We start from the raw sequence: 24,315 nt of genomic DNA, 5'->3' as shown, positions 1-24,315 counted from the left end.
ATAATGGATTTCAGAAATACTGGCATTAGTACTTTTCAAAGACAACGGGATTTACTTTATTACTTACTGCTACTTTCATCTCCATACTTGTAAATGCAGGTTGGGTTTGCAGGGCACAGAGCTGAGAAGGTAGGAGGAACAATATCTAATATACGCTGGTGGTAAGACAACCTACAATGCAAATGAGAGCCTCAGAAAATGCTGTTCGTTAGTTCCATTATTTATGGTAACATCCAACTTACCAGGAAAGTCCCATCTCCAACACCCTGGACTCAGCTTACAACCAAGAAGCCAAAGGGGAAAACAAGTCCTTAAAGCTTTTGTCACGACAGCATAACAAACCTCCGGTTTTCTTCAAAATTTACTGGTTTGCAATGAGGGGTGGGCCAGTGGGTCCACAAGCCTGGTGGCCAAGGATACGGAGTGGTACTGGGGTAAAGTGGGGCAGAGGACCTAGTCTCCATGATGAGGAGAGTGGTTACACTGTAGCAAATAAATATATATCAAGGCTAATGGGAGCCAAGTTTCCTATTGCCTGAAAGGGTGTTTAGAATCATGGCAGGGGCGCCTGTGTGGCTCAGTCGGTTAAGTGACTGACTCTTGATTTCGGCTCAGGTCATGATCTCACGGTTCATGGATTAGAGCCCCACAACAGGCTCGGTGCTGACAGGGCAGACCGTGCTTGGGATTCTCTCTCTCTGCCCCACTCCCACTCTCCTTCAAATAAATACACTTGAAAGAAAAATCCTGGCAAAAGGGAAGGCTAGAGAAAAGTGAGGAGCTGAGTTGGAATTGGAGAGATACATACACCTAAGTGGATATAAAAAGGTATGTATGTATGTGTGTGCGCATAAATGCATGTACTACCTTTGTCCATCCAGAATCAATGACATCCCAATAGTAACTAGCACATCAAGAGTCCAAATCTTGGTTCCTAAATACCATACTCCATTATTAAAAACTTGGGCTCTGTGAATAAATAGATGATTCCAGGGGAGGGGCAAGGAAACACATGAGCTTGGAACATCTTATGAAAAAAATAAGGAAATGCTTAATGAATGGAGGGAGATATTATGAGAGGAAAAAAAAGGACACCGGGGCCACAAGGGGCTCCCCCAATAAACAAATCAGGGACAATTTGGGCATCAAAATAATGACAGTAATAGACTGGAACTCACTGAATGAAATAGAAATCTATTAGTCTCTACTAATATATAAACACAGGAATAAATAAATGGGCAAAAAAGGACAAGCTCTTTCTTACAGGAGAATGCCAACTAACAAATGTGGGCAAAAACCTGGAAAAAGAATCATTACCGGGCAATCATCATAGTGGTGGCAGACAAAAGTAACAGTTGTCAGGAGAGGTTTGATGAAGAAGAGGATATGAGTATAATCTCAGATTATCACCCACAGATTATTAATTAGTTACAAAGAGAAAAACGGTGAATTTCAGGTGGAGAAGCCTGGGAGACACTGACATGACCAGGTGGTCAAGGTTAACATGTCAGCGGAGAGATTCATGTGCCTCCTGATGGGACGCGTGACGAAAAGCACCGACAGCACAGGTCCTGAGTGTGGGCAGGAGACACAGGAGGTGGGGGGAGGGGGGGGACAGTGCAGGGAACTCAAGAAAGAAAGGCCTAACTTCTTTACAACTGACAAGGGCATGGAAAACAAGAACGAACAACTGGTCAAGGGGAGAATGTGAAGAGAATGACAACTAAACGCTACCTGTGTGGTCCTGGATAGGACTGTGGACCAGAAAGAGAACAGACATATCAGGATGGCTGGCAAAATCTCAGCAGCGTCTTGGGGCTGGATGTCAGATTCCTGCACTAGAGCCAGCTTCCTGACTTGGAGGGTTGTGTGCCGGCCACCTGGGAGCGCATCTTTGTTTTGGGGGAAGATACAACGGACTGTTAAAGAACGATGCGACATCACATCTGCCGCTTGTTTTCAGAGAGTCCAGTGTAGTGGGTGGGTGTATACAGCAGGGAAAAGGAAGTGAACATTAGAACAAATGTGGTAAAGTGTCAACAACCAGGGAGTCTAGGGTACAGAGTTCTTTGCACTATTTTGGCAACTTTCCTGAAATGTGAAATTATTTCAAAGTACATTTGACAAAAAAACCCAAAAAACAAAAGATTTATTGGCCTAATTCACGTGGAATCCAGATGACAAGTCTCCTTAAATTTTTTTAGCCTAAATCTTGACTAAAACTGAAAGGGAAGAGAGGAAGTACTTGGATTTAAGAAATGATATTCTGGACATACATCACACATGCACAGAAGAGAAAAAACCCCCAAAGAACTTAGGAGAACTAAGCTAAGCAGAAAACACAAAGAACTTACCTCATACATTTTTCTAGAACTTCTCTTACAAACTTTGGTTTGGGACTTTCAGGATCTTGAGTAAGACAATCTGACCTAAAGAGAAAAAAGCTAGTTTTATAACTTCTTACACATAATCTGCACTTATACCTAATGTGTACTTAGCTACAAGTTTCCTTGTACATAAGTTATATATATGTAAATACCAAAAATGAACTAGATATTTCAGACTTTGAAGAAGACTGCTTTTGTGTTACAGCTTTAGATACTAAGTTTTATTATGGAAGACTGCAGAGAAAGGAAAGATAAAACATGCCACCACTTACCAATCTTCCCAGCTCCAACGGAACTGGAAGTTACTCAGATGATGGGAAAACCAATTAATAAACCTATAGAGAGGAGTGGGCAGCAGTGGGGAGACAGAAAGGATGAATGGTTGCAATCTGTAACAGAAACTTATGTAATGATTCAGACTAAAACCCTGTTTTATCGAGTTAGAAGCACATACTCAACCAAAGCTGTAAATTCTCCTGCCACTTACCTTTTTCTCTGTAAATCCTACCATTCGTCTTCTCCAAAAAATAAGTCCCGTATCTCAGTCTTTCTAAAAGTACTATCCTTTTTTAGTAACAGATACAATCTGAATGACTGTTTTGTGTACACACACACACGGCTGAGTTCTCTCAAGTAATGCATTATTTTCCCCATTTCATTAACAATGAAACAGAGCACCCCCCCCAAAAAAAGATCAAAGGAATTGCAGATAAAACATTTTATAAATGGCAGAGCCAAAGTATAGTCTCTCATCACCACACTATGCCCTTTTCACCACAAAATATACCATCTCTTTCCCCCTAAAAATACAAGTGATCTAACCAAACAGAAATCACTTTAGTATAATGCTGTGAAATTTGTTAAGTGCTCAACATATATTTGCTGAATAAATGACAAAACACAATTCCTAGCTTTATTAGACTGGGAGAAAAATCAGAAGACACTTTCTTAAAGCATGTCCTTCATGGATCTGTAATCCATGAAATTACAGATGAAATCTGTAACTTCAATCACTGAAATTACTCAAGATAATAGGTCTGACACAGAATAGTCCTTACTAATAACTTTCAGAAATGGAATCTGAACAATGACATGAGAGATCATGGAGGGGCTCTTGGATGGCACAGCTGGTTAAGCATTTGACTTCAGCTCAGGTCATGATCGCATGGTCCTTGAGTCTGAGCCCTGCATCAGGTGAGCTCAAGCCCTGCTTTGGGCTCCACACTCTCTCTCCCTCTCTCTCTGCCCCTTGCTCACTTGCGCTCTCAAAAAGTATTTTAAAAAAATCACTCCTTTGAAAAAGAAAAATAAAAAAGAAAGATTGTGGAAATTGGAGAAACGTTCAGTACCTGTCCCCATCTCATTTGGGGGACCAAAAGAGGTAAGAAAGAGTACCAGCTGATAAAGGTAGCACACAAGCCTCTCCAAAAAGGAGACAGTGGGCACGTAATTACCACACCTCTAAAAATCCAATATGATCTTTTGTATAAACTGAGTCTTCAAGCTGTAGTTATCTAGAAGCTAATTATTTTAAAAGCAGACAGTATTAACAAAAATACATATATAACATATATTGATACATGATACACCGTATTAGATTCTGCTCCTGCATAGGAATTAGTTAGCATAAAGCCGATTTTAAAAGTTACATACCCAGTTACAGAAGAAAAAGTAGAGCTATACCAAAGCACCAAACAAATGAACAATGAATGAAATTAAAGAAAACCTCAGCATGGTCATTATTTCATATTGAAAGTTGGACTAGAAAATGTAATGTTACAACTATGAGTTTTATTATTATACAAAGGATTATCTTGAGGCGAGAAAGAAAAACCAACTTAGAAACTCTTAAGAAGGCAAATGTTTTGCTGATCAAATTCTTGTATAAAGTACAGGGAGCAGAGCTGCTAACAATCAGTATAGAACTAAGGCAATTACTATACCTGTCTACACACGTAGTATTCATCGTGTCCAAACGCATGTATAACATTTCAGTAGCCTGTGCAAGCTGTGAATTCGAGGATAAGGAAAACTATTCCTCATCCTCCTTCAAAATAAGTTGTGATAAAAAAATAACATTTCTTAGAAGTCTGTATAATGACTGATAATATTGAGTATCTTTTTAATGTAATTGATTTTTTAAAAACTGCTCTAGAGTTATCAATGACGTACAATAAATCTGACGTATATACACCCAGGAAATAAAGACAGAGAATATTGACATCACCTCCAAAATTTCCCCACACTCCCCTATAGCCTCTTCTTCCCCTCTTCCCCCATGTTGCAAGCAAATATGGGTCAGCTATCACTGGATTACTTTTCTAGTAATTTTGTGTAAATGGAATCATATAGTATAAATTTTTGTTTGGTATCTCTTATTCAGCATAAATATTTTCTAATTTATTCAAATTGTTGCCTGCAACAAAAATTTGTTCCTTTTTATTACTGAGTTGTATTCCATTGTATAGATATGACATATTTGTATATACATTCATGTGCTGATATTTGAATTGTCTCATTTTAGGTTATTGCAAATAAAGTTTCAATGAATATTAACGCCCAAGTCTTTGTAGAGAAACGTGCTTCCATTTCCCTTAGGTAAATACCTAAGAGTGGAATGGCTGGATTGAGTGATACATGTATGCTTAATTTTTGAAGAAATGCCAAATTTTTCATGAAGTGATTTAAACCCACAGTAAGAAATATTTAATAATCTTTTAAAGCCAGGCCAAAGAGAGTAAGTTTACAAACCACAGAAAGGATACAACTTGGGGTAGCGAACCAGGCTGAAGCTTGCACAGCTCGATGAGCAGTGTGGTATACATCACATCAATGTGAGGGGGTGCCGGGAGCTGAAACAGCTCTGCAAAGATCACCTATAAAAGAATCATGAGTCAGAACTGAATTCCACAGGTATCTACGCACTTCTATCAGAAAGACCTCAACATTCTAAATGTAAACTCTAACTCCATGGCCTTTCTAATGAAAGAACAATTACTTTTTAATATTTAAAATAATGTTTTTTAAAACATGAAGAACTGTAATTGAATACTGTAATAAAAATTGTATCTCAATTAAATAAGAATATCCATGCAATTAACTCCAACTCTGGAAGTACTGGAGTTGATTTGTGCAGCACTCACAGATCCACCAGGGTCTCATTCTTGTAAGTAGTAAAAACCCTTATTAGACTCTGAGGATAGGAACAGAAGACAGTCAAGTCATTCCAGGCTGCTACATTGTAAAATTGGTGCTCAGGGGCGCCTGGGTGGCTCAGCTGGTTAAGCGTCTGACTTCGGCTCAGGTCATGATCTTGCAGTTTTTAAGTTCGAGCCCTGCGTCGGGCTCTGTGCTGACAGCTCGGAGCCTGGAGCCTGCTTCAGATTCTGTGTCTCCCTCTCTCTCTGCCCCTCCCCCACTCACACTGTTTCTCTCTCTCTCAAAAATAAACATTAAAATGAATAAAATAAGATAAAATAAAATAAAATCGGTGCCCAGAAATCTCTCTGGTAGCCCAAGATTTCTTTGCCATGACTGTTGCTCAGAAACTTGTTTCTGCCCTCCCTGTATAATTTGTGGACCACCTACCTAGAATTCTACAGCCTGGTCTGTGTTCTTTCTTCTCACCCCCATCTCCCATACTTCTATACTTCATTCTGATTATTTTTCAGATTTGAAATTTCAATTGACAGGTCAATGAGTCAAGTTCATAGCCTAACTTATTTATGTTTTGCATTTCAATTGACACATCAACGAGTCAAGTTCATAGCCTAAACATACTCTCAAGTTTTATAAAGATAGGACAGACGCAGTATTTTCAAGAAAGCACATCAGTATGAATAAAAAGTGTATCTTAAATAATACATCACATGAGTATTTTACATAAAGGAATAATGCAACGGACAGTCTGACTCATGTGTCAAGTGAAAACACTCTTTTTCAGGACATGAGTCTCTACGAGGTGTTCAACTTTACTACTATCGCCCTTCTGTATGACTTAATATGGGGTCAAAAGCATTATTTATTCTTCCTACTTCCAAAAACAATTGGCTCTTTTGTTTTCTAGGAATACACAAAATAATATACTTGTTAGAGGTCTGCTAGTAATAAGAGGCCAGATAGACATCAGTTAAGGATAGGTCATCTGCGTAAAGTAATACAATATTTTAAATTATTCAAGCCAATTATACATCTGGTGAGTGGACAATGTACTGACAGGACTGGAGGTAACAACATTATCTATGATAACTATCCATGAATAAAGACATACTATATAAATAATTTATGGGCAACTCAAAATTCCATTTGGCTACTGGTCTCAACCTCCTCTTTTCTCTTTACTAACATGGCTAACAGAACACCAAAACCAAAAGCATTTTCCTCACTCCTGTGTTAATTTTCAGGGTCTGATAAGTTGCAAGAAAAAAAAAAAAAAAAGCCAAGACTCAATTACACTCTAAAATCAGCAGAAAGATTCAGAAACTTAGACACATGCTCCACGTGGAATGCATACCTCAACTATGTGGTAGTTCAAGGGGATCTTGTTCTTCCCCGGATAGCTCACCAGCTGTGCAGCACTATAAACAATGTAACTGAAGTTTAGTAAGTACACAAAGATACATAAAAAATCAAATAAGCAGTTGCAAAAGCAGTGTTCGGATACAAGGGAAAGAAATCTTTTCTGAAATGCTCCAGATTTCAGGTACTTCACTTAAATATAGCACAAATTGTTTAACTCCTTCAAAGAAAAAAGAAGTATAACCAATAATACTAAGAAATCATATTAGGATCTACTACAAAATTTCTGAGCAGATCGCTCCCAAAACACTATCTTCCTTTCCATCTTACAATCTAAACCAAAACTTTCCAAGGCTTAAGGAAATACTAAAACAAAACTTCCAAAGCCTGATATCTAAGTGCTAGAAAACTATTAATATTCATTTATTCCCATGACATTCACACCAAAACCAGTTAGTCATTCATGTTAATTTGTCCATAGCCTTTGGCAAACACCCACACAAAAAAGCCAACATCATGTGCACATCACTATAAAGCACTATAGAACCTTAAAGCATCTGGACAACGACTATTTGAGTGTGAAGGGCCTTGAAAAAGCAAAGAAGTCTTCTCAGAGATTGGTTTTATTTTTTAAAAGGACAGAGCATCAGAAAGAGGAAGATTTTCTTACACTCTTTATATACATTTTGCTCTTACCAAATCAAACTTGCTACTTTTTCTCCACTCTAAAAGTTACCATGAAAACAATCTTACCAAGTCTTCCTTTCCTTCCAGTGGGACTTAATGATGCAGTGAAGATTCTCTTCTATTACAAATCTTTCAACTGAATGGCTCCCTGGCATTACAGGACCCTGAGAAGAAAAGCAAATGTATATATACTGCAAGCTAGAAAAAGATACTTACTTTCATTTATCCAACAAATATTCCAGAGGTTATTATGTTCCACACACTATACTGGGTGCTGAGGATTTTAAAAGTTCAGAAGTGTGAAAACTATTTCAGCAAATCTCACTGTCATGTTCACTACAAGACAATGAGTGTCAGCTGCAGCGTTTCTTCTAGCACCCGACACCAGGCTACCATCACCCATCTCAAGCCAAAGAATCTGTATTATTAGCTCCATACAGTTTGACTTTTTAAAAAAATGTTTCAATGTTTATTTTTGAGAGAGAGAGAGAGAGAGAGAGAGAGAGAGAAGTGGGAGAGGGGCAGAGAGAGAGGGAGACACAGAATCCAAAGCAGGCTCCAGGCTCAGAACCGTCAGCACAGAGCCCGATGTGGGGCTTGAACCCATGACCCAAACTGAAGTCAGACACTTAACCAACTGAGCCACCCAGGTGCCTCTATAGTTTGACTTTTTAAACCATGAGTGGATTAACTTCCATAATAAATATGGAGAGGAAATATTCTATTTCAAACTGTATAGACATAAAAGGTATACATGCATAGAAAAACAAACATACTACATTGTTCAAAAAAATGGTTAGAAAACTACCTGCATATTTGTTTAAAGTATATGCATAGCAAACAGGTTCAAAGAATTTATTTACTTACTATTTACTATTGTAGACTCTTAATGACCTTTACTTTAATCTCTATTAATTTTTAATTTTTTAAAATAAACATTTTTTTTCAAAGGCCAGGACAAAACAAAATCCTCATCTTGAGGGGAAAAAATATTTTATAGGTATATGCTCTTCTGGCAAAGGAAAATGGGCATATAAGGGAGGCAATACCAATTAAGTATAAACGTTAAGGAAGTGTACTTATAAATTAAGTATAAATACAGAGGCACAATCAATTAAAAAAAAACAAATTTTGGGGCACCTGGGTGGCTCAGTCAGTTGAGCTCTTGACTCTTGATTTTGGCTCAGGTCATGATCCCAGGGTCATGGGATTGAGCCCTGCATCAGGCTCCATCCCCACTGAGCATGGAGGCTGCTGAAGATTCTCTCTTCTCTCCTCCCTCCCTCTCTCTCTCTCTCCCCCCCCCCCCCACTGCCCCTCTGCCCCCACTGGCACACACACTCTCTCTTAAACGAAAATTACAAAAACAAAAAAAGGAAAAAAGAAAAACAAATTTTGAGGTCCTGTTGTAGTTCTCCTTGCATGAACAAATGCCTAATCACAAACATTCCAGCCATCTTAAAGGTAAATTAGATTTCAATCACATAATGTTGACTAAAAGCATTTCGCTATATATGAAATATACCAAAGTGGGTAGCAAGCTGATAATTTTGTATATGAAACTGATTATCTGACGATTTTCTACTCGGAGATAGATTACACGTATACTAAATTTTCACTGGTCAGAAGCAATTTATCAGACAGAAAAGAGAGGACAGGAGAAAGAGAGCTGAAGTTTGACCTCAGGTGGTAATACTGGTTTTTATGCCTGTGGCTCTCAAATGGGGGCAATTTTGCCTTCAGGGGTCACCTGGCAATCTCTGGAGATTGTTGTGGTTGTCACACCTGACATTTGCCCTCTAGATGCTGCTGGTGGAGGTCAGGGGTGCTGCTAATCATCCTCCAGATCACAGGACAGCCCCGCACCAGAAAAAATTCTCCAGTCTCAAATGTCAATTGTGCCAAGGCTGACAAATCCTGCTCTCTGTTAACTAGAATGTACTAAGCAACGGTATGGTACTTTAGCCAAAACCAACCCAGTGATCACCGTGCTTGCTGTTTAGCTATTAAAGCAGTCACCCAAATATATAAAATAAAGGATAGTTAAAATGTAAATTTTGATACCAAAGGTCCATATCAAAATTATACATTTCTTAACTGTTAAAGTGTAATGGCTGCTAATTTGACTTCATAATAAAGAATATGTATATTTAAAAACTATAGTCAGCTTATACTAAACTTTAGGGTTTTCAAATTAAAAATATTTTATAATATTTTTGAAAAAACAATTACATAATATGAATAGTAAGATAAGCTGTGAGGGTTAGAGTGAGATGGATAATCTCAAAAACTGGGGATTTTTCTTGAAAAACAGCCTTATTAAGAATAATAGCTAATATTACTGAGCACTCATATGTCACAATCTGTCCTATGCATTTTACTTGTTAGTAATTTACTCCTCATTAAAACTTTATTAGAGCATACCATTATTATTCCATTAGGAAACTAAGAGAGGAAACTGACTCACCCACGACCACACAGCTGGGATCTGACTACAACAGGACTAAAACTCAAACGAGTCTGGCGGGTGAACCCACACTCTCATGCGCACTGCACTCTCACACTATTTACAAGTGCTAAGGAGAAGTGCTTGCACACGCAGAGAAACCATTCACTAAGTTAAGCCATTAACTTCACTCCTGTTGGTCCTCTCAGATAACGAACCACTTGAGATTAACATGTATCACAGGCATGATTCAAACAGGATTAAACCACAAGTACAATGCAACACGGGCCCTTTGACAGGAACTCTCGGGTGGTAACGCACCTCGGGGTCATCCGTGTAATCAAACATTCTGAAGATGACCCTTGGCATCGGGTACACCGAATCTTCCGTGTGAGGCGGTGGTGTGAAAGGAGGCAGGTTGTGCTGCAGGGCTTCACACAGGATGCTGTCAAAGGCAAGATAAGGTCTTAGGATGTGCCGCTCCTGCCAACGATCCTTTTTCAATTTCTGAATCTGGGCCCACAGGCAATCTAAATACTAAAGACAGATTAATTTTTAATAATTAATATATATATTTGGAGGTCATAGGAAAAAACATTTTGACTAGAATAAACCAAAAGTCAGTACCTTCTAAAATACAAGATACAAAAGTAAGCTAGCTTGCAGTTAAATATAGTACAAAGAACAGTGCTTTTTGTCTTTAATTACTTTATAAAGCCTACCTACCTGAGGTTGTTACCACTTACACTTTCAATAAAAACATCATTTAAATAAAAAAGATCTCAACTCTATGATATCTGGAATCCCACAGAAGAGGAAATGCTTCGATTATATTCTAACACTTTTTAAAAATCCACTATATGCCTAGGGCTATGAGGAGCTGGACCTGGATAGGAAGTGTGGAAAAGTAGCTAAGGTATGTAAGTGGAATGATCCGGAATACGTCACTCCAGAGCTGACCGTGCTTGCGTCATGAGAGAGCGCAAATCAATTTACCTCTTCTTGCGGATGCGGTTTCTCAGCAGTCCATACTTGTAACATGGGCACATGAGTCTTCTGGCGTCTTCTAAAGACAAAAATGAAAAATGTACACTTAGGTTTTTAGCAACATGAAAAGATTTCACCTGTTTTGTAATTAATAAAATGCAAATTAAAGCAGTAAAATAACACTTTTACCTATCAGATCAGCAGATATGAAAAATTCTGATAATGTAATTAAATTGTCAAAATGTGGGCAGATTGAACTTTCAGACCTTGCTGGCAGAGGGACTAACTGATACAATCTTTTTAGAGGAGATACAAAAGAGTATAATCTCTTTGGAAGGCAATTTGACTAAATCTACCAAAATTAAAATTGTTAAGGCACTGTAACCCAGCAAAGCCAGTTCTAAGAATTCACCCCCTCCCACAAATATATTCGTACATGTACACACAGACATATATAAGGATATTCACTGAAACATTTATAATAGCAAAAGACTGGAAATAACCTAAATGTCTACCTAAATGTCTAATAAGGGACCAAAAAACTTATGGTACGTTAAAAGAGTGGAATATTATACAGCTGTTAAAAAGAAGGACATAGAGCTATACACTTTTATGCAACAAATCCAAGTTATATTAGGTGGAATAAAAAAAAAGCAAGTTGAAAACAGTGTGTGTAGACTGGACTACTATTTGTATAAAAAAGGGGAAGGACATGCACTCAAACGCTAGGATATTCATATTCTTTCATTTTTATTCTTTTGCAAACACCTATATTTTATTTATTTATTTTAAAAATTTTATTGTTTTGAAAAGTAATCTCTATACCCAATGTGGGGCTTGAACTTACAACCTCAAGATCAAGAGTTGCAGGCTCTACTGACTGAGCCAGCCAAGTGTCCCAGCAAACATCTACATTAAAAAGAAAGCCACTACAACTTTCAAAAATATAAAAACATTTAAAAAATTTATCACTTAAAAGTAGGTTAATATAGGGGTGCCTGGGTGGCTCAGTCGGTTGAGTGACCGACTTCGGCTCAGGTCATGATCTCACAGTTTGTGAGTTCGAGCCCCGCATCGGGCTCTGTGCTGACAGGTCAGAGCCTGGAGCCTGCTTCTGATTCTGTGTCTCCCTCTCTCTCTGTCCCTCCCCTGCTCATGCTCTGTCTCTGTCTCAGAAAAAAAATAAATAAAAAAAAAAAAAAAAAAAAAAAAAAAAAAAAAAAAGTAGGTTAATATAACGACAAAGCATATTTTTATCTTTACGTTTATTTTAGTTTTTTTGTAACTGTCAATTACCTATTAATAGATAGAAAATGAAACTTAAAATTATTCTGGGGCGCCTGGGTAGCTCAGTCGGTTGGGTGTCCGGCTCGGCTCAGGTCATGACCTCATGGTGAGTTCGAGAACCATGTCACACTCTGTGCTGACAGCTCAGAGCCCGGAGCTTGCTTCGGATTCTGTGTCTCCCTCTCTCTGCCCCACTCCTGCTCACGTCTCTTCCTCTCTCTCAAAAGTAAATGAATGTGACAAAAAATTAAAAAACCAAAAGCCAAAAGCCAAAATTATTCTGAAAAAACTTAAGAGGATACAAAACCGTTATCACACTGCTGGGTAATTAAGCCTAAATTTATGAACAACGCCTATTGTTAGTATTATACCTAATAAGACAAACAAAGTTTTTACATCCACTTGGAAGATGTGGGTAATAGGAGGATATGAGGCCTTTTTTTTTTTTTTAAGTTTGAGAGAGGGAGTAGGGGAGGGGCAAGGGGAGGGGCAAGGGGGGGGCGGAGAGGGAGAGAGAGAAAGAGAATGAATCCCAAGTTGGCTCCATGCTGTCAGAGTGCAGCCCAATGAAGGGCTTGACTCATGAACTGTGAGTTGGATGCCTAACTGACTGAACCACCCAGGGGCCCAAGAATGAGACTTTTAACTGAAATGTATCCTATTTCTCAAGAAATGTGGGCTGGGTGAAAGTTAAGAGCCACTGTTTTAAGGATTTGGTATAGGATTAACTTACATGAAATAAATACATTGTATGTGCTAATAAACCTCTCAGATATTGTGATTCAGCAGGTCTGAACGTTAGGCTGGAGCACATTTAAGTATCATGGGTGATTCTAACGCACACTAAGTTTTGAGAACCACTAATGTTAAGATATTTTATGCCTTTGCCAACATACACAAAAGCAGCTTAAAAGGAGCTATGCTACCAAACCCCTTGCACCAGCAAAGTAAGCAAACGTATTTGTTTATTCTGAGGTCTCAGTAAATTACAACAGTAAGGGAATGAGATTACTTAGAGAAAGCCATAGGGAACTCTACAGGTTATCTTTTGAGAAATGGAACTGACATGGTTATTACTAACAGATAAAATATAACACATCACATCAGTAAGAACTATAAGAGGTGCTCTTACTTAAGATAGCTTTCAGTGTTGGCAAAGATGCGGTCCATCTCTGCGTCTTTCTTTTCATACAACTCCTTTCCAACCCAGGGCAAAGAGGACAGAAATGCATACACATACCAATCCCGCCGCACCTGAAGAATTTTTAAAAAGGCAAACTTAAAATATGTGCTGGTTAATATTCATTCTTATTGTACTCATTTTGAATGAAATCCTATAGAGGCTATTTAATAGGGCTTAGGTAAGACACCTGGCTCAATCAGAGCATTTCTGTGTTAGTTTTATTAGACACAGTCATTTAAATTAACATACAGATGTCATGAGAACCAATCACTATGGCAGTTGACTTAACTTCTAGATATTAAGAATGTGTGATAACCTACCGGTATCTTTTAGTTTTTATTACTAAAGGGTTACCAGTAAAAAATTCCTAGTACTATACAGACAAGATTCAGGTTTTCTTACCTGAGGTACATCTTCTTCCTGAGTTACACTTACAAAATTTTCAAACATAGCAACCATGGATGGGGCAGCAATGACGTGACAATTCACAAGATCAGATAAAAAACGGACCTGTTAGGGAAAACAATTTCTATTAAATCTAAATGTAATATAATCACAAAATAAGCAATCTTGTGATGATTGAAACCACATGTCTGAAAAGCTAAACCTCAAGGTCAAATATAGCCTGCTGTCCTTTTTTCGTGTGCACAGCCTGGAACTAAGAATAGTTTTTCATTATTTAAATGCTTGAAAAAAGATCTAAAAGAATATTTTATGATTCATGCAACTTCTATGAAATTAAATTTCAGTGTCCACAAATAAACTTGAATGGAACACAGGACTCTCATATATGAGGTCTATGGCTGCTTTTGTGGCAAAAACATTATGGACAGGAATGTGCATTTATAGGTTTCCACTCCATGCTACACTAAGAACCTAGACTGTAATATCGCTACCTCAACTTATAATCTTTTCTGTTCTCTGTGAAAAAATTTTCACTGGACTATAGAAATGAAAATTTCTAAACAGGTATTTGTTGGGTGTCCTTTGTGTACCACTGCTAAGCGCTCTTAAAGTCCCTGTCGTGTGGGAGCTCACAGTCTAGTGGGACGAGCATAATGTCAATCCGAAGGCACAAGTCCTATACTAAAAGGTAAATAAAAAGTGCTCTAGGAACAGTGATGGGGTGGGGGAGGGAGGGGAAAGCATCATAGAAGGGGTAACATTTAGGCTTGGCCGTAATGGATGATTGAAGTATACCTCAAGTGGAGAGCAACAAGAGTATTCTAGGCAAAAGGGTTCAAAAAGATGTATTCAGTGATCTGCAAGTAATTGTGATATAGCTGGAGGGTGTATGGGAGGCAAGGATAGAGAAACAGATTGGGGCAACCAGAAAAGGTCAGGCTATGGAGTCTGGACTTAATCTCACAGCCTGATTGGTGTCTACCTTTTTTGGTAGTGTACACTCAGTTAAAGAACTTGATCACATGCTTCCAACATAACTATATGTAATATAAATATTACACATGACATATATAATATATACTGGCCCACTGTTAATCTATGTATTACATATTATTAAAGCTTATTAATTCCATTTCCATTTAAGATAAATATTTACTTTTCCTAACCCAATGAACCATATTGTGCACAGGTGTTTAAGACCTTCCACTGTGGAGAATGGGAAGGAACTGAGGTTTGTAATCCATAACCAGCATAAGCAGGGAGAGTTACAGAAAGACCACTCTGGTGACCCTGAAGATACAGTGAAAAAGGTAGAGAATCTAACTTCAAAAGGATCAGTTAAGAGGCTGTTTTAAGACATGAAGAGGAAGAGGGTGCCTGGCTGGCTCAGCTGGTAAGGCATGAGACTTTGGATCTTAGAATCATGAGCTCAAGCCCTGCACTGGGCATAGAGCTGACTTAAAAAAAAAAAAAGAAAAAAAAAATGGTATGAGAAGGAAGGCGTGAACTATGCCAGATGCCCTACAGATAAAGGAAAAGGGACAGATGAGACAAAAATTTAGGAGGCAGAAATGATGGGACTTGGGGGCTGCTTACAGGATGAGGGGGCAAAGGGAAGACCAAGATTAATGCTCATCCCTAGATGCATTATGCAGTAGACAGCAGACACTGTGCGTGGGCTGAAGACAGAATGATGCATTAATTTAGGCACTTCCAGGCAAGATACCTCAGGGCTATCCAGGTAGTATTTGGAACATGAAGCCAGAGCTCAAAAGAAAGGCTGAAGCAGGACATACAGATCACCAACTTGTCAGGAAGAGGGTGGTGTCACCAAAATAAACATGGTTTACAAAGCTATAAAAGAGAATGAGAATGCTTCAAGAGGTGTATTTAAAGAAAAGTGAAGGGGTGCCTGGGTGGCTCAGTCAGTTAAGCATCCAACTTTGGCTCAGGTCATGATCTTACGGTCCGTGAGTTCGAGCCCCGCATTGGGCTCTGTGCTGACAAATCAGAGCCTGGAGCCTGTTTCAGATTCTGTGTCTCCCTCTCTCTCTGACCCTCCCCTGTTCATACTCTGTCTCTGTCTCAAAAATAAATAAACGTTAAAAAAAAAAAAAAGTGAAATGAGGACAGAATCCCGAGAAACACAAAATGTAAAGCATAAAGGAAGATGACCCAATAGAAGGAGACAGAGGTATAGACAGTAGGTGGCAGCAGGAGGTGGTGCAGAAACCCAGACAAGAAAGGAGCGTAAAGCAGCACGAGCTTACAGGAACGTCAACCAGGATTCAGAGTGAAAAGAAGTCACCCGACTTGGTAACGAGCTCTATGGTACCTTTAGTGAGAATGGTTTCACAAGAGCAACTACTGTGGTGAGCAGGAACTGTATTTCAGGAGAAAGGATAAATTCCTTGCTTGTAGCTCACCTCCTCCCTCCATCCCAACACTAAGTCGTAATATACTAAAAAAGTAACTTACCAGATATACAGCTTCATTGTAATTGTTTGCTTTCAATGATTCTTTAAGTTGACGAATCATAGCTTCTACAAACTCTCCACCGAAGTTGTAATTCCTGGCATTCAGCAGTCCAACTAATGTTGTATAAATTGTCAGCTTCTCAGGTAACAGACGTGCACTGATTTGAGAACCCAGTACAACAAGAAAACCCCAAAACGACAGCATTATGTTACGGTGCTCAATTCCACATCATGCAAATTTTTTATCATTTTATTAACTTTGAGCTGTGTTTTTAAAACTACTTCAGAAAAGGCATAAATATTGAGAGGAGTTGCAGACATGATGCCTGCAATTTTTCATTTCAACTCTGGTTTGTTAATCCAAGATGTAAGAAAGTAAAACATTTTAATTATAAACTTACCAAACTAATATAAATGTAACTAATGCTAGACCAGTTTATCTTCCAATGTATTTAGTGGACTCTAAAAGCAATCCTACAGAAAATGTTTCCATGGTAAAACATCTGGTGAATGCTGGGTGAAGCAAGTTTCTTTAACGCAGAATCATTAAGGGGGAGATGAAACACTCACTATTTCTAAACTTAGCTAACCAAATGTCACAGGACCAAAATTCTACTTCCAGAAACACTATTCTAGTTGCTTAGAAAATATTCAGAACTAACACCACTTTCAGCTATGTTCCTGTCAGTTAAACTACTGAATGTCAACATGGTACTTGGACACAGTAAAATTTCTTTACAACCCAGATTGCTTACTCCAAGTGTGCTAATTTTCATTACAGTTATTTGAAAAGCAAGGAAGAGGATTACAGTAAAAAACCTTTGGAGAAAGCAAATGTTGCTTCCTAATTTAGGTAGCCTTTAAAATTATCTCAAAAAAGAAAAGCAAACAGGAAGGAGCTCATGATCAAATTCTCATACACAGTTTGTGTTTTCCCAACGCGCCTAGCAGAGTGTAAGGGACAATTTAGATTAAAAAAAAAACAAAAAACAAAAAACAAAAAACACTTGCACTGATAGTAACCTTCCTCGCCACCCCCAAAACCATGGTTTCCATCACAGTTTAAACATAAATCTACTCCATTCTAAAAAATGCTTCCAAAACAGAAGGCACTTTAATTTGTCTTAGTCATTTCTTAGTCTAAGGACAGGTCTTCCTGAATATAAACTGGATTTCTTTTAAAAACTATAACCCAAATTATTTGTGCTTTGGGAGGTTAAAATGAAATCCACTGGTAACTTTGATTTGCGTGTACATTTTTAAATTTCAAAAATGAGCTGTAGCATTATTTAATTAGAATATTTGAAATAGTAACTTACAAGTCACCTTCATATGTGAAATTTTAAAATACCTCATGATTTATAACTTCATGTACAGTACAAAGACCCCTTTTATCCAAAAGTCATAACTACTTCTTTGCAGAGCATATAATTCATAGTGATCAAGGTCCATCTGAGAGATGAGAAAGTCTGGATTAATTCCATCACTGGGAGAGACTGTTTCATGATTCTATATAACACTTTTCCCATTTTAATTTACTCACAGATTAAATAATATTTGTTCTAGCAAACCTAAGTCGAAGAAAGAGTATGTCCATTAATAGCTTCAAAACTTCTCCAGTCTTCTGAAAAGGACTATCACTCAAGTGACCAGTTCCCAAATTTGTTTAGTACTACCACTTTAATATATAAATCAAACTCTATATGTTGTATATATTTAAGTGTACATGCTTAAAAGAAAATCTCTGAATGTGAAAACAGTCAACTCAAATGATAATAAGGTTCCAAGAAACAAAATGTTAAGGAAAATGCTCAATTTTGTCCTTTTTATCGCTAAGGTTCACCAAAGGTCATTCCATTTGTATAAGTTTCCCATTAGAAGGAAAGCTAATGAAATACATGGAATATAAACACATCTTCTGAACACTCCCAAAGCATTTAAGAGTAGATAATACATTATCACCTGGACTCACAAATCTTTTGCATACATACACTGTACAAAGAAGCCTTAAGATCTTGCTCTTGTAGTTAGGAAGATCAGCTTCTAAAACACCTGCCAAGCCTTCTAGGTTGCTCTCCAGAGAGCAGGCACTCTGTAGAGGACAGCATATTAAATATCTGTTAAATACTCGGCAATTAGTTAAAATTTTCTGAGTGATCATAATAAAAGTTAAAGTCTTATCTGTAAAAGGCACTATGACAGGTTTACTATAAATCAATTGGGGTAGTTACTGTTCTTAGAAATCCATAAAAAGAGAATGAATGAAAATTTAAAAGCAAGCAGTCTAAGGTAGCAGAATTAGAAATGTGAGGACATTATCGGTTCTCTTTTATCTCTGTAACTGATTCACTTAACATATGCCTCTCAGCAAATTACCTCAAGTAACCAGGACTTGTTTGGTTCTTCATTTATAAATTGAAAGGATTTTTCCTTAAGGTCTCTTCCAAGATTCATATTCTATGAAAATTACATTGAACTATCAATTATCTGTACCCCAAGGGTTTTAATATATTTACTTTGGGATATAGATTGCCTAAAACTAAGATCACCAAGTTTCAGCTGCAGAAATCAGTCGAACAAAGTCAACTACAACCATAAGCCCCTCACAGTCTGTGCCTATGTTGCACATACCTTTTCTCCTACTTTGCATATTAAAGATTCCAAATGATCTTCAGTTTCATTTGCATCAGAGGTCTTTCTCCTTTTGTGAGGCTGTCCCCCTGTTTCAACAATGTAAAAAAATTAACATGACGTGATGAGTCCGGTATCACAAATTTAATTTAACTTTTTTAATGCTCTAATCTCTCTCCTGCCAGAAACCCTACTTTTTACACATAGGACAAGATCTTAACTGACCCACCACTTTTCAGACTGGGCTAGAACCACCAAAGACCTCCATACCCAGGGACACTATAATAACTGCAAGAGGCATTAGTTATGTTCACTTTTGTGTGAACAGTGCCCCATGGAGCTGTGCAATGCAGCAGCCCTGTGCACTTCTGTGATAGGCAGGAGCAGTGCCTACAACATCCTAACCACCAGTAGTTAGAATACTCTCTGGACCACTCAGGTACTGCTACTCCCATTCTTTAAACTGAACTGTTCACTGATTTTCAGTTGCTTGGTCCTAAAGCCTCTTAGTGCCAGTAGTACTCATTATTCTAATAATGAAAACCAGGTTAAAAAAGGAAAATGTCAAAACATAGGAAAGGGAGCATAAGACATTAGGATTCCTCACTAGTTTTACAAGTGTTTGAGCTTTCAACTCTGTAATTAATAATAGCTTTGGTTCTGTAGAACATGTAGCATTAGGGTATAGTCCCAAATAATGGGAATTACAATCAGCAGACACATACTCAAAGAAAAGTCCTGAGCACTGTATCAAATAACTGGTGGGGGAAAGTATATGTTTTATGATTTCCTACTTTTAACTACTGTTCTATTATGTTCAAAAACTGGTTATTATTCACGGAATCTTTAAAAAAAAAAAAAAAAGATCTACCACATTGAAATCGTTACCAATCATCTAGGTGTCCTTTTGGTTGCTGAAGAATTCAGGCTGAACAAACTACAAATCAATCTTAGGCATTGGACTATTTTTCAGACTGTTACTGTTAAACATCTCTTACCATTTTGCTTAAAACCTTAATACGCATACCTTGAATCCTTTTGTGGAATAATCTACGGCTTAAAAGTTTGAAGTGAATAGTGTTAAATACAGAACACGTTGTTGTTGGTAAACACAACGTTGGCCAGTCTCCCAACGTAATTCAATTTTGACTTCCACCAATTAGATTATCAGGGCAGCATGTGGACAAGGAAGCAATGGTCTGTAACAGTGCTGGGGATCTGCATTAATAATGGAAATCTGGATATAGGGTTACCAGGAGTAAGTTAAATATAACTTCAATCTTCTCCAGACTTGTAGAGCCAAAACTGAGCCATTTTTACAGAACTCATAATCACTTACTTGCCATTGTAACATCTGGCTTGAAATATATAGCGATTGTCATAAAACACAGTACCTGACTAAGCTTGGTGTTAAAAGTCTCTCCAATGACTGAAATGATCTTCAGGCGCCACCTGAACTCAAGGTGCACAAAACCAATCTATTACTATCCAGATAGGACCTGATGGAAATATTATAAAAGGCCACAGGGTAAAGCACTATGTGCTTTGACCCCCCGACGTCTTAGTTATCATTATGATCTGGCTTAAATAACAAATGAACATAGTTTTGAGAGGATAATGCCATAAAAAAAAAGTAACACGCATGCAATGTGACAGCTGAGATATCCAGAGATATCTGCTCATGTAAAGTGGACATGTGTGATACAGTGGAATCAGTGACCTCGATTCTCAACTATGCATAGGATCTATAAAGCTTCCACCACCAACTTTCACAAAAAGGTCTTCTGTTTCCAGGATTTATTCACTGAAAAAACTGCATTTTCAATGCAATGTTTATATAAGCTGTCAGCCAGGATGCTAAAATAGCCTTCTTCTAGAGCAGTGGTTCTTAATTGGGTGAGATTTTGTCCCCACTAGGGGCCACGTGGAAATCTCTGGAGACATTTTTAGTTGTCACAACTGGGGGAGTGCTACTGGCATCCAGTGGGTAGAAGCCAGGGATTCTGCTAAACATATTACATTGCACAGGACAACTCCCAACAACAAAGAATAATCCAGCCTGAAACGTCAATAGTGCTGATGTTGAGCAACTCTGTTCTAGAAAGCAGAATATACTAATGGCCGTTCTTCAGAACCAGATTTCTGGTAAGGTTGGGAAAATGCAGATGCTAAAAAACTAGCCAAATAAGAACAGTTTTTTTGGTTTTTATGATTGTTTTTTAAAACTTTTAACTACCGTTCGCTTCCTTCTAGCCCATCTACTCTGCCAACCCTTTATCTCACATCCCACCTTCCACATCCTCCCTAAATTAACTATCCAGCTAGCTCGTTCCCAAATTAATTTGGAATCATACCCCCGTCTTTAAAGCAACATTCTCAGACCCTCTGGTAATGTAGAAAAGGAGAAAATAATGCTGTAGGGAGAAAAGGCAGGATTTCTGAAGACAAACTAGAAAATACAAGTACATAGTCCTCCCTGAACTGCAACTCCTATTTTCTCTCTTCCCATTTTGACTGTATCAAAGGACAAGTTTTGTTTAGAGAATGGGAAGAGGCAGAACATATTAAGAAGATATGCCCCACTCTCACCTGAGATATGTGAGGATATGAAGGTGGGGGGTGGTAAAACTATAGACACATCTGAACTCATGGACAGTACCAGGATATTGAACTCAGAGGATAACCTGGGTACACAGAATAAAGCACCCTCATTAAGGATAAAATCTGAGGAATTAACTGAATGTTCTCATATACCCCCAAGAAAACATATCCATGGTAGCTCCCAAAGCAAGAATAGAGTTTATATTAAGTGTAACTATGTAGAAGTTTTACAATATAGATTCAAGTTACATATTGCCACTTCACTCTGACAGTCTTGGCTAGTATAGAAGAAAGACGCAGATCTTTATTAAAACCCATTTGAGGGGCGCCTGGGTGGTGGCTCAGTCAGTAAAGCATCCGACTTCAGCTCAGGTTATGATCTCAGGGATCCTGAGTTTGAGCCCTGCATTGGGCTCTGTGCTGACAGCTCAGAGCCTACAGCCCATTTCAGATTCTGCGTCTCCCTTTCTCTCTGCCCCTCCCAGGCTCACGCTCTGTCTCTCTCCTTCAGAAAAAATAAACACACATTAAAAAAAAAATAAAATTAAAAAAAAACAAAACCCATTTGACAGGATCTTCATACACCGGTAATTTTTTTCCCTGTAAGGTGATCCTAACTTTATAAGGATACACTGTACTACATCTTGTATCTTTACTTACTATAAAAAACACAAGCAGGAAAACAAAGACCTACCTGTAAAAGAGAAAGTAAAGTAGCAAAACCAACAAGGTAAAAGGGAAAAAAGTAGAGTACCTTGATCTTGCAGCTTTAAAGCAGAGGTGATCACCAGCCTGTATACAAACTACACTCTTCCTTGGAGTAACAAATCCCTTCACTTTTAATTATATTTTTTTTCTGTAGTGAAGTTAAAAAAGCAGTCATGGTCTAAAAGACAAGGACCTAATTCTAAGTGGCTGAAAAGGGAGTTAATATGGGTTTTTGGCAAAGATTATGGATAATATAAATACTTTCTTAGAATAACAAAATAAACAATGTACTCAACAGCTATTGTATGCATATCCTGTAATAACTGCAAAGCTCCAGAGACATTCTTGGAGATTCTAAGAAATGAGTTAGATTTAGCAGTGGACCAGTATCCACACACACTAATTTCCCATTTAGGACTTCCCTTTCCTTCTTTATAAACTGAACTCCAGCTGAACTTCACTGGTATAGTCTCCTAACTTGTTTCCCTGGATCCTGGACACTCCAGCCTCAACAAAGAGATACAATTTTAAAACTGCCCTTTATGAGCTGATCCTCTGCTACCTCTTATCTTAGCTCCTACAACTCCCCCTCAGCCCCTCCTCACTCCTCCAACTCTGCTCCAGCACCACTGGCCTCCTTGCTTTCTGTGAACATGACAGGAATGGTCCAGCCTTAAGTCCTCTGCACTCATGGTTCGCCATACAGCCATCTGGTTTGCTCCCTTACTTCCTGCAAGTCTTCAGATCAGATGCCATTCTCAGTGAGGCCTTACCTGATCAACCTACATAAACAGCAACTCCACCTCAACAACAGTCTCTACCCCCTTTTCCTGCTTTTACTTTTCTCTGTAGCACTTCACACCATTTGACACATTCTATTTTATTTGACTGTGTTCTGTCTGGAAAATGAGGCTTCATCTTCATGTTGTCCACTACTGCATGCCAGTAGTTAGGACAGTGCTTGGCACTGGTAATTTTTGTTGAATAAACGATCGTATCTCGTCAAGCACATGGAGAGTCATAGCAGCCAGTGACTGATAAGAGCTGACAACAATCCAGAAATGCTGATATATCTACTTAATCAGGACTATTATAATTCAGCCTATTTTAAAATAGTCTCAAACATTTAGGCATCTACTATTTCAGATCTTTAAAAAAATCAGTAGAAGCTTAACTAAAAAATTCAGATCACTGTTTAGGGTAAACCCTAGTTGATCATTACCCAAGTTGTGGCAATTCATAAAAGTTTCAGATTCGGTATAGTATCCAAGAGGAACTATGAACTGCCCCTACTACTAAATTATTCACCAGAATAAAGTTTAATTAACTCATGTTACTTCTTTCTATTATTTATTCTAAGGTTCCTGCTTCAAGACCCGAATGGACCATGATTTACCGGCCATCTGGTATTAAAAGAAACTAACTCCCAAGAAAAGTTTGCTACCATCACAATAACAAAAGCAAAAGCTGTTTTTGTACATATTCACATTCAATTCTCCAGGTTGCCCTCTGGAAACATTTTCTCTCCCTTTAAGGTGCCCTAGAAGCGAGAAGAGTGGAGAAAAGAAAGTATGAGAAAAGCGAAGAAAGAGGGAAGAACTTTAAAAGACTTGAAAGTTCCCTGAATCCCAAGCGATCATTTCAAGCATTAGTTTTTGATTAATCGAATTCCAAGCATAGGGAAGCTGTATTTTCTGTGCCCAGTATGTATGTTATGCAATAAGCCTCATGTATTAAACAACGACAAAAAAATCTAGGCACGCAGCGGAGTAATACCTGTGTCCTGATGACAGCCCCGGACTTGCTTTCACTGGCGTCAAGCCACTGCAGGCTGTGTCTCCGTGTTTATTATACTAAAGCTCTGGACCCTTAGGTGTCAGATAAGGCCGGATTAGAATATCCTCTCAAGCTATTCTCTAGCAGAAATCTGATGTTTCGTTGTTAAAACTCAAAACATGAGGCGTGTCTGGATGGCTCAAATAATCGTCTGACTTCGCT

General features: G+C 38.1%; 1 protein-coding gene across 2 annotated transcripts in view; it reads right to left on the bottom strand.

Annotated features, from left to right (window-relative positions):
* NCBP1 (nuclear cap binding protein subunit 1) overlaps positions 1-24,315 on the bottom strand; it is a 37,719-nt gene that overhangs the window by 11,836 nt on the left and 1,568 nt on the right. The window contains exons 2-15 of one of the 2 annotated variants that reach the window (XM_049626891.1): positions 19,009-19,097; positions 18,369-18,469; positions 16,379-16,535; positions 13,898-14,005; positions 13,445-13,566; positions 11,035-11,104; positions 10,360-10,575; positions 7,659-7,756; positions 6,901-6,964; positions 5,153-5,263; positions 4,331-4,395; positions 2,660-2,722; positions 2,355-2,429; positions 68-171 (exon numbers count right to left, since the gene is read on the bottom strand). In XM_049626891.1, the coding sequence (XP_049482848.1) occupies positions 68-171; positions 2,355-2,429; positions 2,660-2,722; positions 4,331-4,395; positions 5,153-5,263; positions 6,901-6,964; positions 7,659-7,756; positions 10,360-10,575; positions 11,035-11,104; positions 13,445-13,566; positions 13,898-14,005; positions 16,379-16,535; positions 18,369-18,469; positions 19,009-19,097 (1,443 nt within the window). Of the gene's footprint in view, positions 1-67; positions 172-2,354; positions 2,430-2,659; positions 2,723-4,330; positions 4,396-5,152; positions 5,264-6,900; positions 6,965-7,658; positions 7,757-10,359; positions 10,576-11,034; positions 11,105-13,444; positions 13,567-13,897; positions 14,006-16,378; positions 16,536-18,368; positions 18,470-19,008; positions 19,098-24,315 lie in introns of those variants that run through there. The other variant, XM_049626899.1, reaches the window with a different exon arrangement.

Source organism: Panthera uncia, chromosome D4 (genome assembly GCF_023721935.1).
Source record: "Panthera uncia isolate 11264 chromosome D4, Puncia_PCG_1.0, whole genome shotgun sequence".
Taxonomy (NCBI): domain Eukaryota; kingdom Metazoa; phylum Chordata; class Mammalia; order Carnivora; family Felidae; genus Panthera; species Panthera uncia.
This window is presented reverse-complemented; position numbering and strand designations above follow the sequence as displayed.